General features: G+C 43.0%; 1 protein-coding gene across 2 annotated transcripts in view; it reads right to left on the bottom strand.

Moving 5' to 3' along the window:
- Positions 1 to 18,481, bottom strand: part of epc1a (enhancer of polycomb homolog 1 (Drosophila) a) — a 33,945-nt gene extending 15,464 nt beyond the window's left edge. The window contains exons 1-2 of one of the 2 annotated variants that reach the window (XM_062521054.1): positions 18,201 to 18,481; positions 12,122 to 12,210 (exon numbers count right to left, since the gene is read on the bottom strand). Coding sequence is in view for 1 of the 2 variants with exons in the window: in XM_062521053.1 (XP_062377037.1) it covers positions 9,536 to 9,688 (153 nt within the window). In the remaining variant the exon portion in view is untranslated. Of the gene's footprint in view, positions 1 to 9,535; positions 10,022 to 12,121; positions 12,211 to 18,200 lie in introns of those variants that run through there. The other variant, XM_062521053.1, reaches the window with a different exon arrangement.
- Between the last annotated feature and the right edge of the window lie 2,203 nt (positions 18,482 to 20,684).

The following is a 20,684-nucleotide window of genomic DNA, read 5'->3' as shown; positions in this document are numbered from 1 at the left end:
ATTTTTCACGCCATCCTTTACATCATAAAAAGTGGGATGAAACGAGGACTCACAAGTCATGTTATAGACTACGGGTGCCTCTCATTCGTCTTTTATACATCCTCCCATCCTTCCTCGGTCCTCGTCCTCACTGATCTACATAAAGAATGATGGGGCGGCAACAATGGGATAGTCTATCCAGTGTTAGTTATAGATCAGTGGGAACGAGCCTGGAGGACTGAGCATCGAGGACAGATGTTGAGAGGCACCCTGTGTGTGTGAAGATTCAAACTGGTTGAAATGACAAATGACTCACAATGCTCTTTTAAACAGCGAAGGGTCTTAATTTACTTTTGATTTCCCTTGTTCAACATTGCACATCAGTCAGTTGTCAATTCAGACTTAACGAGAGGCATTGCGAGTGATTTTGAAATTGATTATGCACCGACCAGTTTTGAGTCAGCGTTGTGGCAGCATTTTGGCTTTCCTGTAATGACTTGAAAACCATGATATAAAGACAGGCGAGGCAAAACCAGTATGCAAATATTGCAAGAGGCTGATGACCTACAAAAATACCACAAGCAACTTTCCAGGCTGTCAAACAGCTCAATTCACCACCGTGCACCGCCAGAGTGGAAAATTGTAAGAGGACAATCCCCGCCGACAAATGGGTCTTCAACTACGCGTCGCTCACTCCAACAGAGTTTAAGGGTCATTGCAGCCATGAGGCCAATTTCAGTGGTTGAAAACAAAGGCTTTAGGCTGCTGGTCAACACACTGGACCAAACTGTTCAGATGTCTTCTGCCAACAGCACTGAGTTAGAAATTCTGAATCAGTCTTCTTTTTTTGTGATGATCTTTACTTTTTAAACTATTCTTTGACTGTTGCCTTTTATTTACAATTCCCCGTTTGCTTTGGCTTATGTAAAACATATTGAATGGCCTCTGTGCATGAAATGTGCTGTACAAATAAACTTGACTGGAATTAAAAAACTGCATCCCATCCCATCATGCCTTCCAAGCTGTGTTGCCAGAGGCTTGCAGGGAAATCACAGCGAAGGTGGTTCAGGCAGGTAGCATATCAGTCCCAACAGACAGCAGGATCACCATGGCAACCCAAAGTTACCATCACAACTCATGTGATCGCCAAAACATAATCCTGATCAGCAACTCTTCTTCCTCAGTGGTTAACCACCACCATCAGCGGTACTTTTGCATGTTCTACATGCGATCGGTCCTGTGCTCATGTTGCAACACATATGTGCTATCAGCTAGGCCCATCATTAGTGTCATTTAGAGCCTAAAGCAAGCAATATGACTGTGTCTAAAGTTACCAGACATTGTTGGGGATGTCAATAGTGTAGTCTATTCGTCTTCTTTCAAATCTTTAACATGGCATACTGGCCCACACTTCAATTCAGGTACAGTGCCTCAACACTTTCAACCTTGTAGTATCGTGGGATCACAATCTTATCATGGGGAGAAATTCCACCCATATATCGTGGATGATACGATATGGCAGATCCCTAGCCAGGACAGGAGCCACATTACTGGGGCGAGAATCAACAACACCAACCCTTCCTCCTTCCACCCTAATTGAACCAGGTTCCATAGGCCAGCATGGACTGTATACTCCATGCTTGGTATACACAGAATCAGACGCTTCGGAAATAGAATCTTCATACAGGGCTGATACACAAACAACGGATAACCTAAATCCCAAATAGATGGGCAATGGCTTTGACTAGATGTAGGCCTACTTTTTAAGTTCTCCAACAGATTCACTATGACACCAACAACAAAAAAGGAAAAGCATTCGCTAGTAGGCAACCATGCCAGTGTGTTAAAACGGCAGACTGACCAAGATGGAAATGTGTGTGAGATTTACAAACTTAAGCAACACAGCAAGTCAATAAGGTGCTTCAGTTATTTAGGCCTAGCACATTCACACATGTAGCCTTGTATTGATGCAAGAAAATGCTGTTGAAGCAGATATGTTACAGCTTAAATGCATTAGTTGCAGTAAAGCGGCCATTATTGGTAACCTACTCAAAAATGTTTCAGTCTGCTCGGAGCCAAGCATTCCGCTGTATAGCTTATCCTGTGTCTGACGCCGAGTACTAGTGGATGGACTCAACCTTGAGACATGAGCAATCTGAGAACAGACGGCATGGGGCTAAACTAGTTCAGAGTTCATTTAGCGTGTTCGCATTAGCACATAAGTGCTGAGTGAGTCAGTCTGAAACCACATGAGATGCCCAAATGGATCAACTGGGAAAACTCTCTTCTGAAACAGTTCTGAGAAACTTCACGGAACAACGTCATAAACAGCACTGCCTTTTAAATAAACAAGCAAATCGTTTTGCCTACTTTGTCCAGACACAAAATAGCATTGGCCCATTACTAGGTCAATCTAAATCATTAGTCAGGTGACCGGGGCATTGGGTGCTTCTACCGCAATTACCCTCAGATCATGGACGTCACCATAATAAACGCCATCAACTGATGAGGTTTTGCAGACCTCCGTGACCTCTCGGGGGAGATCTATACTAGGGTTGATGACCTGATAAGACTAATCTTTCCACGTTCTAGCGGAGAGGAATAAACTGCCTTATCCTTTCTCTTCATTCACAAATTAGCAAACACAGGGATTAATGAATATACATGATCATAAATATTGAACATTACATTCAGGACTACATGATTGCGCCCACTACCTCTTGTATAAAAGCAGACAGACAAAGGCAGACAACACAGCAAGACACAGTTTCCCTATGAATTGGGCAGTATGTGTATATTAAGGTAAGGGCACACTAACAAGTTATTACAAAACACACTTAAGCAAAATGAGAAAAGGTTGAAATGATGCTATGCTGCATATTGACATTTCAGTTGAAACAGACGCAGTGGCACCTCTTGTTTGTCTACATGATAAACACACACCAAGAGAACTGCTTAGCACTCAAACAAATGTGTGTAGACACACACATTCACCATACACAACCCATTACTGTCAAAGTACACACACACACACACACACACACACACACACACACACACACACACACACACACACACACACTAGGGCTGGGATAAACGATTATTTTTTAAACGATTAATCTAGCGATTATTTTTTCGATGCATCGATTAATCTAACGATTCATTTTTTCAGTTCGATTCGATTTCGATTCGATTCGATTATCGATTATCTCCCCACTAATTGACTAATTGCAATATATACATGTTGATTTACATATCTGAATGAAATAAAACATTGCAATGTATGTTTATTGCTCTTAAAATTCCAAAATGAAAGACTATGCAAGTGCAAAGTAATGCATTCTAAGTCAGAGGTAGCATTCAATAAAACCTTGAAGCCTTGAAAACACTGGGAGTGCTGTCAAATTGAAGGGGACAAGATCCCAACTGTCATCAATAAAATGACAAGTTAAGTAGGCTTATTTTAAGTCTTTGGGACTTTGGAGCCATAGGGCCCATACACATACTGTATACCCCCATCAAATCATCATTATGATGATTATTATTATAATTATTATTATTATGCTGTATTAAGTGTACTTTCACTTCAAAGCAGTCAATGTTTTAAATGCTAATATTGTTAACAAAAAGTTTGTGAAAAAATCAGACCTGCTTTAGTAATGTAAGATTACAATAGCTTTTGCATGGTTGCATGATAAATACAGTAGCCTACTTCTGAAAACAACAGCAATAATATGGGTGCTATTGTTTTGGGATGTTTCCCTCATGCAAGCATCAAACTCTGGTAGGCAAATGGAGACGAAATTGATATGCTTTTTAATGAAATTCCATTTGAATCTCTGAATGTAAGGATTCAGGAAACACGTATACCAACTTTAGTCTATGTATTACGGCCGAGCAGATAGGCGTAAATCACTGATCTGGAGATTTTTAGATGAAAGACTAAGGCTACAATCTTTTGACCATACTCAAATTTGACTGAACTATACTCTGCTCTGTATCAAGAATCCACGTTGTTCTATTAAATGTCGTTAAATAATTAAACAGCAGGTTGAACAGAACTTGCCACCAACGTTATCGATTAGTTTCAGTTTCTGTCGCGCAAACACGCACATGCATGCATTCAATGAACGCTCATACCAACACTTCATTGTGTTGCTGTATGTTTATTCACATCGAATTAGCAAGTATTTCTTCCTGATTGCTGAAACTTTTAGATAGGCGTAAATCACTGATCTGGAGATTTTTAGATGAAAGACTAAGGCTGCAATCTTTTGACCATACTCAAATTTGACTGAACTATACTCTGCTCTGTATCAAGAATCCACGTTGTTCTATTAAATGTCGTTAAATAATTAAACAGCAGGTTGAACAGAACTTGCCACCAACGTTATCGATTAGTTTCAGTTTCTGTCGCGCAAACACGCACATGCATGCATTCAATGAACGCTCATACCAACACTTCATTGTGTTGCTGTATGTTTATTCACATCGAATTAGCAAGTATTTCTTCCTGATTGCTGAAACTTTTGTTTTCTTTTTCTGTCGGGCCGCGTTTGCTTCATCAATTGCGCAGCAAATTATCAGGTGAAGCACTGAGCCTAATTTCACTGCACGCCTCACAGACCAGCAGTCTCTCTACATTGCGGACCGGTGCAGCTCCGTCCGCGGCCCATAGTTAGAGAAACGCAGTAGAGGAACGAGTGCGTGCTGCAGTGCCTTGCACTTTTGAAATTCTGAGGAGTCACTCACGTTGCCGCCAACCTTGTTTTGATTTTGACGACGTGTCGATTCGCATATTTTGAACCGACGTATTTTTTGCGTCGAACTAATCGGTTAAGTCGATGCGTTGTCCCAGCCCTAACACACACACACACACACACACACACACACACACACACACACACACACACACACACACACACACACAATTGCAATTGAACATCTCCACATTAAAATGGAACAATAGGCTAATTATCAAGTTGGGTTTTGGGGCTTTTCTACAAAAAAAACAAAAACAATGATTTTTACAGCAACCACAATGACAATGCTATAATGAATATTTATCTGATCTTCGAAAAACAGGGATGTGAATGTATTCATTGTCAGTAAATATATTTCAGGAGACTATTAGCGTGGCAAAAATCAGACATAGTTATCGTGACGTGCACCCATGAAATAAGTCATTTGTTGACCATACCATACACTGAAGCTGAAGGTCACTGGTTGAATGTTGCCCGAGTCGTGACAAAATAGTTTTTCCATTCACATATTAAAGTGCAATTTTTTGGGCTTGTGGAATTAGGATCAAGTAATTTGTAGTGTCTGAATGTGCAGAAATTCAAAACTGAACATTCATTAAAAATCTAACTATTTCCCTGGGCTAAATTAGCTGTTGATGAAATAACACAACTTGTCAACTATCTGGTTTGCTCAATGCATAGAGAAAACAGATTTCACACGAAATTGTGGAATTTGGAGACTACCAAGTTCAACAAAACTTCCCTTACTTCACACAAGACGCTTTTCAGCACAACCATTACATAGCCTATACAAAACTGTATCGCATGGGAAGCAACTGTGATACCAAAAAAGTAAAATAAAATAAATAAATAAATAATCAACCAATCTGTATAAATCATGTAGCACAAACAACATTCTGTACAGCCTGGTGAGTTTAGATGAATTCAGGGGACAGCCGACATACTAAATTAAAGAAGCTACAGACTAAAATAAGAAGCAAGTGCTTTACATGGCGAGTCCCCTTCACTGACAACCTGCTTTCATACAGAATATAGACTGGAAGACCCCCCCCCCCCACACACACACACACAGAGGTCAGTGGGTCAGGAGTCAATTATCATATACAGCCTCTTCACAGAAATCCCTTGAGAACATTACGTAACACACACAAGGGGAAGGAGACAAGACCTCTCTGGGAGCCCTGAGCATCTGTTCTATTATAAACACACACACACACACACCGAGGGAGACACTACACAGCCAGAGAATCAAACCGTAAGCACCAAAATCCTCCCTCCAACACCACTGCAGCTTTTGACCCATCGAAACACCATATCTCCATCATCCAAAGCAACGCTTCATCGCTCTACCAAAAACATCCATAATCACTCAATCATCTTCAGTCCTGTACTGCAAACTGCGGGCCTCTCTCCTCCATCACCTGTCCACTGCATCATCGTCTCCTCCTCCATCATAAATCCACATCCAGCACCTCAGCAGCCTGAGCGGAGCGTCTCCATAGCGATAGCATTCCCATCCATCCTCCCGGTAGTGACAGCGGCGTTCCGAGCGGCCTCATGAATACCACTCAGCAGCAGCCCCACTCATGTGACGTAGTGCCTGCCCAGCAGACGTGTGTGTGTGCGTGTGTGTGTGTGTGTGTGTGTGTGTGTGTGTGTGTGTGTGTGTGTGCGCGCAAGAGGTTCACACAGGGCCACCTCTCTCTGTGCATCTAGGGATGGCGAACCATATGATGAGAGTTAAACTACATTTCCATCAGACACAGCCTTTAAACATCGAAGGGTCGAACAAACCCACTTATGACATACTGAGACAGCTATTAGAGCCTTACCCTTTAAAGTTTGTGTGACGTGCGAGGGAAATAAACAAAAAAGAAAAAACAAAAAACATGCAACTATACAGGCAACAACAAGTCAAGACCCACTCTAAATTGCAACCTGGTTTGTTGCAGCATCTAGGGTACAGCACCTTGTAGGATATGCAACCAAGTAGAGCAATTATGAACAAGCTCTAAGGCTATACGATATACTACACACACACACAATCGAGTGTGGCTACTTTCACACATCGGCTTGCACAGCCCAAATACTATTACACAGACAGAAACTGACAAGCTGACTCACTAACTGATTCACAGAAGAGCCTACATAACCACATCCACTCGTATACTGCTGTGCAGCAACAACTTCATCAGAGATTCATGCCACAAACTACCGTGGCACACAGAGAAATCATAGTAGCCTCTAGAAGACATCCAACATGTAATCAAGGCTCGGTCACAGTATAGGACCTTCAGCATACCAGCTCTGTGTCCTCTTGGGATAGGGAATCACAGCCTGCGTGTGGGATAATTAAGCCATCATTAACAGCCTCATAATTAACACACTGGCTTCACGTCAGACGGGACACTTAACGAGCTCATTAATATTCCTCCTCTATGCAAATGAGGAGCGGACTCCTCCATGAGCGAGGCAATTCAAAGTGAAGAAACTTCACCACAGTCACCTACTAACACACAAACAAACTAACGAGAGTGCACACACACAGAGATAGAGACAGAGCTGTACAAACTTCAGATCGGAAATGACTTTCTGCTGTAATTGTCCCAGAGCTGACTGACTTGCTCAGTCACATGGGGGGCCAATTACTACACCTGCAAACACATGGCTCGCTCTAACTCTCTCTCTCTCCGTCTCACTCACACTCACACACACACACACACACACTAATCAGACCCAGCTCAAATATCTTTTCTCCATCTCACAGATGAACACATGCCCTCATGGGGAAACATGCCATTCAGGTTTGGTTGAGACGCAGCCTATATCAGTAATAAAAACCTGTTTTACTGGCAGTGTACTCACACTACAGTAAACAACAAAGTACAGCCAACCCCACGCAGAAACAAGGAAGTCCATTAATGTGCAGGTTTGAAATGGGAGCACTGCTCAAACAATATGCCTTGGCAAATGATTCATCCAAGATAATGAATACTGGAAGGGACGCAGATAGGCTAGTTAATGCGAGACTGCTCCAATTACACAGCAGCTCACTCTCCCTCCCTTCTTAATGTGTACACATTAAACATACACAATCCTGCAGCCCATCCGAAAAGTTCCAGTACACTCCAGTACAGACCAAACCACCCCTTCAACATAATGCAAATACAGTGTATCCATGCCAACACCAGATAACAAAAAACGTGGGCTCCTTCTTGACAGCCTAGTGCAACAATCTAGTTCTGCAACCTCTATGCACGAACCCTCAAACTCATGTTGCGACAGCACACCTAATATACTGAATGATGATGTACAAGCACTAACTGAGGTTGACAACTCGACATACACACAGACAGACAGACACACACACACACACAAACACACATTCTTCCACTGGGACCCAGCATGTCATTACCAGCGGTGCCTCGCGGGCAGACGGGCTACTAGGGCTATGTAAACAAGGTACAAGAGTAGTCTAGAGTCAGTCTGTCATTACTATGTTATTTAGTTTAGATGCGGATCCATTTCAGCAGGAGTTTAGAAAAGTGACGTTTTTAAAGCATATATCAGTGGCTCGTATGAGAGCGGAAGCTGGACACAGAGTTTAAATCCAACCGAGAGCTGACGTTACCGGTTAAGTACCGGTGAGGTGACACTGCCTTCCTCCGAAAAAGTGTGGATCCCTACCATACACTGACAGTTTTTGTTTCAAATATTTGCAACTACTAGCACGATACACATCATGTTAAAAGACTGTAAGGACACTGCTTGCGGCTCAGGAAATACTATCTGTTCTTGATGACACGTGCGCCCAGCCCGGGGGCTTTCAATACAGCCTTGCAGCTGGGCGCCCGCCTAGCAGCTACACACATCGTCGACGAGACATACAACCATGGAGGGAGGGGGGGATACAACAAAAAATATTCACCCGACCCCACTCTATCTCCCGATGGCTCATTGAGAATACTTAAGAGGTATTCGTGCATGATTATGTAAACGTTAACATTGCATCTGCACCAGGAGACTCCCCGGCAAGCTCCACTTCAGGAATATTCATGTACCGTAACGTTAACGTCAGTGTGCAAAATGCATGCAGCCTACGGTGCTCATCAACAGAGAGATAATAGGACATTGACACAACATACACTGACTTGTCACTAAATGTTAGCGCTAAGGTTATCTTTACCGGCGAAATGTTAACAACTGAAGGATGCCTGCCCACGTAACGTTACGGTTAACCATTAAGAATCCCTGATGATGTTAGCGGATAGATTTGTCACAAGTCTAACACGTCGCGTGCAGTGAAATGTTACTGGAATGTCATTTTGTAGTAGCAGGGAAAAGACAAACAGGCGCTTGTGTGCAAGGACCTAGTACCAACATAATTCCAGTGCACATATCATGATGAGCATCACAGACCCAGCTTCGCCCTCTGCTGTCGAATCTCAATACTTGCAGGCAACAGGCCCATCCCAGAGACAGAGAAAGTCAACAAAATGGCGGATTGAGGCAAAGTCACGTGACTCCTTTGTGCATTGCAAACCAAATATTGGCTAAACAACCCGACACAACCCAGCTATTGCTCTCAAAATAGAACAAATATAACCTTATAAATTGAATATCTGCACAAATTTCGACGGAGCACGAATATTACTTCGCATACTACCGTGTTCAAGAAAAACAGAAATGGCGGCCATTTTGTGCAAGCTTGCGCAGGCAAGATAGGGGCGCCCGCCGTACGAAGAAAACATGGCGAAATTATAAAATACAATATTTGAAACCATAAAACATACCGATTCCTCCTCTTTTTCCATCCCCGTCGGCATCTGCGGTACCGCTCGGTTAATTGAGGCATATTCGTGCAGGTCTGGCAAGTCCTCGCAGCGGAAGACGGGTAGTGGCTTGGTAGCGTCCAGCGCCCGTGCCCGAAACGACAATTTACTCATTTTTTTATAATGAAAGGTGCAGCATATATCTATCCGATCCCCTACGAATCACAACTGTACAAATGTTAGTTCTCATTGATGGAACTGTGGCGTTCTCCAGGAGTCAACCGTTCGATTGGTTACAAAATATGGGTATGGCGAGAAGAACGGAGCCGGGAAGGCCCGGATCTTGGTCGCTCTCTCTCGGTCTCTTTTTTTCCGTAGCTCCGCTCCCTCTCCCTGGTTCAATACGCCATGGCCAACATGGCGGACATTAAAAACTCTTTAACTCTGCGTTCGCTTCCAGCGGCCCAACCCCCGATCACACACCAGCCATTCCCACAAGGTTTAGCACGCGTGCGCGTCCGAGCCGCCCGCAGGGAAGGAGGCGGGGGTAACGGACTACGCTTCTTCTTACGTCTCTTTCCCACCCACGATGACACCAAAGGCACTCAGCGTCAGCCGCAAACCAAACGCCTTGCATCCATGATTTTCTCCATCGCTCTTGCTAGTCAATCCATCCAGAGCTGACGCATTTATAATTAATTTCACACCACCGCTAGTACAACTGACAAGGATCGGCCAGCAGTTTGGACAAAACGATGTCCACATTAATTTCTCCAGCAATAGAAATCGCGACCATCTCAGCCTACGCTGTCTGAAATAACGTAATGATTTAACATTTATAATTAAACGTAGGGTTTTTAACCAAATGTGTAGACTGCAAAATAGACAGAGACATGCATATCTAACAATATTGCTATTTACACACTATGGCACTGAGCTCTGAACATGCATTTTCACAGTAAAGATTACATTTATTTCAAAACTCGTCCACAATATCGAGGGCCACAAAATGATGATTCTCCCACGGAGCAGTGACGGGATATGTTGACACACATCGCCCTCCTGTGGCTGTTGAGTGCAACATGGATCTGCATGCAGAGTTGAGGCACACATCACCCTCAACAGCATTACAGCATTTCTAACTCTGAAAATGAGTGATCAGTGCTGGCAAAGACAGGGCAATGGAAAAGTGCCTAAACACTGAAAGCACAGAAGAGGTGCCTTGATGTAGCAATTAGCACTTTTACTGTCACCACAGAGGCATTCCACCACTGATATTTAGCATGCCCATAACTGAAGTAGCCTGATATAATCGCTTCAAGACACAAAAACAATCCATCACCACACATACAACACTCATTTTCCCATAACAGAGCCCAGATGCATGGGCACATGGTGCAACTTGGACACATTTTCGCCTGACTGGACAGTGCTTTCAAATGAGGGGAAATAACATTCTAATAAGATACTCTTCTCATAGGTAACTATACACCTTTTTTCCAAACAAAGACTGCCACCATAGGCTTCCAGGTTAATCCGGTCAGGCCTACAAACTGAGTAAAACAACGGATATGCCCATTAGAAAAGGGGCAAATGGATACTACTCTACAGATAGCCTGGTGAACCATGTCAAGTGAGGTGTGTACCACCTGCGGTGGCTGTTTAACGCGGTGATAATGGCTCACACAATGGCAAACACAATGAGCCAAGTCTACACAGTATGCTTTTATAGTTAACATCACAGGAAATGCACTGTAAAAGGTGTAGTCTGTCATTCTGGAGAAACACAGTTGATGATTGAGCTCTAAATAGGCAATTAAATTGCACCACTCCCTTACCTGCTAGGACTACATGTTGATGGTCAAAATGGAAACCCACTTTTTTTCCCTTTTTTAGAGTGTGAATGAATAGACAATTAAATGACTGCAATGACTTCATTGATTTTGTGTGGACAACAATAGAGTCAGCATATCTTAGTAAAATGTGAATGTCACCTAACCACTCTGACAAATGGTTAAATTCACCAGCCACTCAATATCAACTGCTGTCACTTTCATATTTTACCAGCACTTTGTTCTAAATTTGGTCTATGTGTAGACCACTGAATTAAAATGGCAGACTGCACCTTTAACCCCCTCAACACCGTAGAGATACAAGGCTAGGCTACTTTCAGTCTTGTAGACCTTTAACCCCCTCATAACACAGCAGATAGCCTACTAGGCTATGCTAGGCTACTTTCAGTCTTTGTACAGTATAGGCTACCTTTAATCCCCTCATAACAGCAAAGATAGCCTACTAGGCTATGCTAGGCTAATTTCAGTCTCTATGTAGGCTATTGAATCAAAATGGTCAGTACCCTTCATCCTTCCAATACCACAGAGATTCCAAATGTTAGGCTACACAGAGTATGAATGCTGTGCATTGATAGATTCTTCTTACAGATGTCACTCCCGGATCTCTGAACAATTCAGGGCCACTGATCTATAAAGAATACCTTTATCTTTATAGATCAGTGTTCAGGGCCCATTCATGGAAATTCAAATTCTACATTTCGGTTTGTAACTTCAATATCACTAATGGAGCATTCCGGAACGCCACTGTACTTACCGCTCACAGGTATAAAATCCATTGTCATAGTCTCCACACAAACACATTCAGGATGCGTCATCCACCAGGAAACTCACTTTCTCCAAGGCCTGTATGGACAAAGAGAGGCACCATGAGCACAATTGGTAAGTGTAGGGTCAATGACCCACTTTAACCATCTCTGGTATGGTTGAGTGTGCGCTACCAACAATACTTGCCAAGACATTGGAAAATATTCTTGAAAGATCGTCTTTCCAGTAAAGCTTGCATGAAGGACTCCAATCTTTCAATAATCTTTTCCTTATGTTGTCAAAGTCTTCTGACTATGGGTAGCATTAAACATGATGAGAACACATAGGGCCTAGGTTTCAGCACGAAAATATTTTCAACACGATTCTCATGATCATGAAATAATAGGCTATCCAAAAAGGGTGTCAAAATGAACTGTAACGGAATTAAGCATGGCAAATGGTGGTTGGACAAGTTAACCTGCCAAAATGAAATGGAACTCTTCTTGTTAAAATGGCCATGGCCAGTGACATGTATACAATAATAATCTATGCAAACCAATAAAAATGAGATACCCGAAAGAAAGTAGCACACAACTTATTCACGCAGCGAACTTCAGTTACACGGTCAGTTACAGAAACAATCTTTAGTTGAAACGTTCAGAGCAGATAGCTCGCTTGCTAGAAACAGGCTTGAGCAGTGAACTGTAGTGAGCACATCAAATTAAGCTGTTTGGAAAAAAAATCCAGGATGATTTAATCAATTGTTTGATATTGGCCGCGTTTCCCAAACACGATCTTTCTTAAGGACTTAAGAAGGCTCCAAAGAAGGAATCGCTAAGAAGGAGCGCTAAGATACGGGTGTTTCCCAAACGCGTTCTTAACTGCCTTCTTAGGAGAATCTTAAGATCAAGCCAAAGAAGCTTCTGAAGAAGCTCTTAACGAGAGCTGTTCACCACGGTGGTGCTGAAACGGAATCAATCGATGCCAGGCAAATCGATCACCCACCCCTTTATAAGCGCACAAGTCACACAGCGCCCCGTGTTCCCCCTACAGGTGCAATTAGGCTACGCATGTATCATGTGTGCGTGCGTGTTTGTGTGTGTGTGCAGGCCCGGGTGGCTAATCGGGAGATTCGGGAGGATTACCGGTGGGCCGTTATTCTGGGCCGGTGTGAATATCGTGAGCTTAAATATATTGTTTCTGAAGATAATTTGCTGCGCCCTTGCGGCACTTCTGCAGCCTGGGCTGTGCGGTCGCAGCTCCTTGCGTCTGCCAAAAAACTCAAACTAACTGATAAAACAGGGTGATTATCAATTTAGCCTAGGTCTATTTTTTATTAGCTCAGGCCATTCATATATTAACTCATGCAAGACGCATCCCATCTCTCTTATAGATAGTGTGGTAGTAGGCATGTGATGTAGGCTAGTCTACTTTATTAATATCCGAGAAGATGTAACCCTCCAGCCCATGTGGCCTGCGAGTGGGGTGCACATATGCATTAATGCAAACCGGACTTTTACATCGCGGACTTTGGCAACGCCTAGAGTAGGCTACTGTAGCAGGTGAAGCTTCATTGGATTAGGTTCTTAGTTCAATTACATCGGTTTCCTTGATATCCGTGGAATGCCACAAGGTTGTTGATGTTTTTTGTATGTGAAGTATTATAAACTCATATATGTTTTTTGTATGTGAAGTATTATAAACTCATCTGCAGATATGTTGAAAACTTAAAGGTGTAATTCAATATTATTTTTTTTAAGTCTATGTTTCTTGCGCCAGTGGTCCACAGCCACGAGTGCATTGCAACATTGAAAATTGTTTTATTGTTTAAAAAAGTGGAGTATACATTTCCCTGACGCAGCTTGATCACTACAGCCTAGAAATCTAGGTGCCCCTAGCGGCAGGCTATGATCACTGAGCATTTGATCGCTAAGAAGGCTGTTAAGAGTGGGTCAGCTCGATCTTACGTATCCTTCTTAGTGAAATATCTTCTTAAGCTAAGAGCGACTTTGGGAAACACGTTTTTCTTTCAGAGCGTTCTTAAGAGCGCTCCAAAGAAGATCTTGGCGTTAAGAGCTTCTTAACGTGTTTGGGAAACGCGGCCAATATCTAGAATCTGAATAGGGAAATACGTGTGCAGCCTATTTGTCAATCCCACTAGAACATTGATTGGCTTTAGGTCTACGACTTTATTCATACTTTCATTACCAAAGTGCCGCTTCAATGATAACACAACACAAAGGATAGTTTGGGCTTCAAAAAGTAATTCCAGGGCATAGTAAGTCATCCTCTTAAAGATTGAGGTCTAGTATATCTATTTTTCTAAGGTACAAGTATGTAGAGTAGAGCAATTTGGGTCTGGGCTCCACACTAACTTTTTGCATTGGTTGCGCTGGTGTGCCTAACCTTTATTTATTTAGGTTCACTCAAAGTTGTCCATTGTGTGGCCTTCAACACCACATTTTCAAGGTAATTGGTTTATCACTTCCCATATAAATTAATATAAAAATGATTGTATGATGTATGTAAATGATTTAAAACAAGAATAAGGTGTAGGTAAATCCTTGTCTTTATTTGAAGCACAATTATATAAAAATACAAAAAAAGAAATTGAAGGACCAGGGTGGCATCTTAGCAAGGACAAGGGAGCAGAATTTGCTAGCCGGCTACAGCTGGACATTGGCCAGTTTCACGAGTAGTTGTCCATCATAAACAATATAAATGGACAGGATGTCCGGTGGAACATATGCTACACTTAACAATTAATTAATAGGCAACATTACATAGGCTTATACTGCATAACATATAGGCCTACAATATGTTACAACAACAAGCCTATGTAACGTTTGTTCTTTTATTTCAGGTTTGCACAAGCAGCGGAATAGGCCTTCATTGAAATTGTGCCGAAAGTACCGGCAGGAGTTATAGCTGCGTTGCATCAATGATAATTTATTAAGCAATGATAATTTATTTAGGTTTCAAGTCATTTATTGGAACTATTTCTATTTTAGGGGGGAATATCCAGGGCAACAAGAAAGACGTCACGACCACCCATCTAAAACTTCTGTAAGGGTCTGTATCCACAATCAGGTGAACCTGCATGACCGATCATCACAGCTGTGCCTGTGGGGATGGGCCACTGCGTTGAGAAGAAAGGCACTGCGACTGAGCAGTAATTAATAAACAATGATATTATGCCTGTTTTAAGCTCACCTATGCCGATCCCAAATGTGATCTATTGGGAATTCTCCCAACTCCAGCGATTCTTCACTATTGCTCTTGTCTAGCATTATGTGGACTAGACTAGAGTGAATTCATCAGGAAGAGCAAACGCTTTGTTTGAGGAGAGACAATTTGTGTGAGGAGAAAGTCTAGGCGCTGACTCTTATGACATTAGGTGTGCCAATGCGACCCAGGACAAATTTAAGTCGCATCCTTAAACATTTTTGTCACATATACACAAGTACATGACAATTGTGCTGGGCCTCTCTATAGAAAAAGTCAAATTTACAGAAAACTGTTCATTTTTTATTACACTGTAATAAACTCCCTTTTTGTTTTAGTAGCCTCACATGCTTAGCCTCAACTGGCCCAACTGTGGCCTAAATGGCCCATTGACCAAAAAGTTACAGTGTTCCTTTAAAAAGATGCAAGACGGAAAGTCCTTTTTGGTTTAGTGCACGCACTTAGCTACTCTTTGTCGAAGACTGGGTGAGTTAGGGATTTTTTAAACATCTACCTGCCTTTCAAAGTCAGAATTATCTGTACTGTAACTAGCACACATATATTTACCAAGATAACGCTGACTAGACTAGGACCGCACAAGAGAGAAAAGATGCCACTCTCCTCTCTAAATAAAGCACCATCATGTAGAAATGTCCTGATTCTTACTTGTCTGTATGGAGCGTTCATAAGTGTTCTATCACAACAGTAATAGATAGGCATTACACATTGTTGACTGAGTTTGTTTTCCGGTACTGGAACTGAAAAAAAGGCAAACAAGGTTGTCACCAGCAGGGGGCTCTCAGGGACGCCATCCTGTCCTCAATAATGGAGTTACTTACTAGCAGTGGTGGACAAAGTAGCAGGCACACAGGTTGAGGACAGTTGTACTATATAAAACAGTGTATAAAATACATGTGTAAGCATGTGTGTAATTGTTTACATGGATGAACGTTCTGAGGCCTTGATTCAGTATGCAATGCTATCCGGTGTCTTTAAGCAGAGAGAAGGTTACAGCCTACAATGTTTGTGCTAGTGGCTGAATATCAGGAACAGGATATAAGCAATTTCAAATATAATTTACATGAGACTACATGCAGCCTACGTAAGTCAGTATTAAAAGGAGCAATTATAAGCAAATGGCCTGACAGTGATCTGACACCGTTGTTTTCTCTTCCCTTCCCTCCCTAACAAAATATCATAATTGAGCCTAGGGAAATATCCCCTCCTCACCCTGGGCAGGGGCGGAAGCATTGTGCTCTAGCCTTTCCTACCCGTGGTGAAACTGGGTCATATTTGGGGAATGCGGGAGTCTTGAGCTGGAGATCGGAAGAGTCGTTTTCAGTGTCACAGGAGGATTGTGTAATTCAGGGCGCGTGTGGGGGGAGGGGACAAACCTACTCACCAGTCAGCAACTAGGGGGCACTTCACAAATTCACACAAACGTTTGATTAAATCTTACCCCGTCAAAAAGCGGAGCAAAAGTTACGGCTGGGACAACGAGAACAGTGAAAAATGTCACGTTTGCTGATGGCTGAGTCTGTGGTGAAGAGCACTGCCTTATCTAAATGGTTGTATCAGCTGCAATTAGATGAGACGAAGGCGGTGTGAAAGGCACAACCACGCCACAAAAACACCCACCAGCAGTAAAATCACGCCACACACCACGGCAGAACAACTGATATAGCGCCACCCCGGAGACTGTTAAAAGGCATGTCAACACATGTAACTAACGAAATACATATGCCACTGTAGACGGGGTACAGGGGTAAGTTAAGGGTAGATTTAGCAGATGGTGTCACAGCGCCACCGTAGACTAAAGCCATTTCTATTACCACCTATTCTATGCCCCCCCCCTCCCTCCCTCCCCATGCGCAACAGAGCGAACCACCGGTGAGACCGAATTTAGCATTACACCGTGAAAAGACGGCGTCGTCAGCCCTATGAGTTGCCATCTGTAACGACCATTAACGTTAGCGTCCGGTAGGGACTCGACACCGTAAAGAGGAAGTCAGCCGCGAAGTTTAAGGCGAGCATCCTTGAGAAAAAAAGCGAATTGACGATACCCAAAATGTCCTAATCTTAGGCAATAAAACCTTTACTTTATCCATCCATACCTCAACAACTTATCGATCGCTAACTAACTACTACAATTAGAAGTTACATACAAAAAGGTAACTTGAAAGCGAAGCTAAGCATAATGTTAATTTGTATCGGTTGTGTTACATTGGCCTCAATGTTACGTGGTAAATTAGAAACAATGTTAACGTCAAATCGACTATGGTTATAAATTGAAGATTAACATTAACTAACAATCGACGCTAGAGGTGCAATGTTGGCCATCTTCCTTGAAAGAAACGAATGGAAAAAACTGATACGTGTTCGAAAATTACTTCGACAAAAAAGTGCAACGTACACATTTTGCGCTGCAGGCATTTCGCTGGCTAGATGAACCCCCCTTTTAGCAGGGAAAAGTATCTGCTCAGCCAACCAAGACAGCTTATGGTAGCATTATAAAGTTTAATTTCAACACATCCATACATTTAAAAACGATTCATTCTTGAAATTATGCTACTCGACAGTAGTTCAGTATGCTAGAATGAAGGGTCAATATTTTTCTCCATTTCCCTGTATTTTCAGTCACAATATTTCCGAGGAAATCGAAGGTTAAAGCGACACCCTGGGCGGAATTCGCATTGAAGAATGTCTGACGAGCTAGCTAACTGGCTAACGTCATACATTTCAGACAGCTACTGTTACTAACGGAAAGAAGACTAGAAAAGAAAAGAATAGCATTACATCCACTTATCACAAGACATGAGGTAGACTTTCAAGTGTACAAACATGGAGAAATAAAAATAACTTACCGTGCACGCCTCTAGGGTGAAAGATGGCAATTTCGCTCAACATGATGAGCAAGTGAGCCATCCCTCGGGCAGACAGCATAGTTGGGTAGCTAGCCAATGTAGAGCTGTAAGCTAGTTAGCTACAGAAAACAGATACCACGTATCGTTGACCAAATCACTTTGGACAACTTCTACAATGTCACTGGCGTCGCTTGGTCTATTGCTTCTATTGTATTCGTTTAGGCAGGTAAAATCCATCGACTGACCATTTAAGAGACCACTGTGGAAGGTGGAAGCTTTTACCAAACGAAGGCGACTCTATGGTTTGGGGTTAACAACTTTGCATTGGTAGATCGGAGCTCTGTGATTGGACGACACATGGCACCAATCACCTGTGGAGAGCGCCGGGCCGTGCTGCACGCAGAAAGTTCGGTGTTGTGCACTGTGTGTGTGCAGAGTGGAGACCTACCGCGGCTCAGCGGCGGTCACTGAGAACCAGAACAAGGAGAAAACGGCGGAACCATGGATCCATAACGTTACATGGTATACGGGAATAATACGTGACCTGTATTAATAGCCCACAACCGTGATTTTCCATCTGTTTTTCTTAAATGAGAAAATAATGTGCAATAAGCCTATTATTGCGCAGAGGCTTCAGTCAGGTGCTTTGGCCTGTGTGCGTTTGCGTGTGTGTGTGTCAGCGTCTGGTCCAGTAGCAGAAGATAAGTAGCTAATGACTCATGGACACAGCCTACACACAAGAGAGCAAATCATGATGTTGCTGTGATTGTGTGACTGCCACTCCTCAGTGGTTGATTGATAGTTTAAGAATTCCAGAGTGCATAGTCATTTTATCTGTCATCTGCATTGGATTAGCAATGATAGGAGGTGGTTTGTTTTTTCATGCTGTTACATAGGCTAGCATCCTCACATGATCCCTGATCCCTGAATTGCTTAGATCACGTAGATCAAAGCATAGGCTATGTCCATAGCCTAATTATAGGTTATCAGTTGGATGAAATGTTCTGATTGGATATCTTATGTCTCTCTTCTCATCTGAAGAAGATGACGACGACAACAACCCCCCCCCCCCCCCCCCCCCCCCCCCCCACACACACACCACACACACACACACACACACACACACACACACACACACACACACACACACACACACACACACACACACACACACACACACACACACACACACACACACACACACTCACAGACAAACAAGCCATTATTTTCAACCTGCTGTGAAATACAATACAAATACAACAGCACCTGTCCTCCAGAGGGCTTACACACACACACACACACACACACACACACACACACACACACACACACACACACACACACACACACATGTGTGTGTAACATTCGACTGTGGATGTCTGAGGTGTGGCCATTGGAGAAAACAACAACAGCCTTATGTAATCCCTCTTCAATAAGACTGGGTCAGTCGCTGCCTCTGTTGCCCTCAACCCCCCACCTCCACCCTTTGCAGTGTCTCTACAGGATCAAATCATGTGATGTTTGCTGCTCTATCAGACGCAGTTGAGTGAGAGAGTGAGAGCAGGAGAGAGAGAGAGAGAGAGAGAGAGAGAGAGAGAGGGAGAGAGAGAAGCTGTACAGTTTTTCTTTCTCGTGCACCTCCCCCATTTGCTCAGAGTAAGATTTTCAGCTGTTAATGACAGTAAAAGGGAGATATAGACAGACAGAGAGAGAGAGAGAGAAAGAGACAAAATGGATGCATTAATCAGTCTCTTGACTCCAAACAATCCGGAACAGAGACATCCACAGACCTACATGTGCACCAGGTGTTCACATATATACATACACACACACACACACACACACACACACACACACACACACACACACGCACCACTTCCATATGAGGTAGGAGAGACGCATGAGTGTCTACTGAGGCGTGTTCAAAGCACAGTCTTCTTCCCTGGAGCTGGTGAGGGAGCCTGGGTGCAGTACAGCCCTAGCTCTGACAGGGGTGATCCATGTCAGGGTTAGGCTTTTGCTCAGCTCCAGCCACTACGCGGGCAGGAATTTGCTGGCAGCTTCCCTGCTCCAGAAATAGCACTAGTGTCCACCCCCCCTTTCCTCTGGTACATGGTACAGTCCGCTATTGTTTAGGTTTAGAGCGCTGGAGAGGTTTGGAATGTTTGTGGTGCCAGAGGAGAATGACTGCAGCATTGTTACACCAGACAGTTTTTTCTCTCTCTCTCTCTCTATCTGTCTTTCTCCCTTTCACAAGCGTACACACAAACACACACACACACACACACACACACACACACACACACACACACACTCCATTTCTCCTATTGCAAACTGTCTCACATAACACAGCTTTCAATACTCCATCTCCACATTGATGCATTATTTCATAATATCTAAATTGATACATGACACTGCAGTGTTAAAAAGGCTATAGGACCATAGCAACTTGGTCATGTGATCACAATGCAATCTGTGTCTTTG

The sequence above is a fragment of the Sardina pilchardus genome, chromosome 19, assembly GCF_963854185.1.
Source record: "Sardina pilchardus chromosome 19, fSarPil1.1, whole genome shotgun sequence".
Classification (NCBI taxonomy): Eukaryota; Metazoa; Chordata; class Actinopteri; order Clupeiformes; family Clupeidae; genus Sardina; species Sardina pilchardus.
The sequence above is the reverse complement of the archived record's forward strand: the minus strand, read 5'-3'. Positions and strand labels throughout refer to the sequence as shown.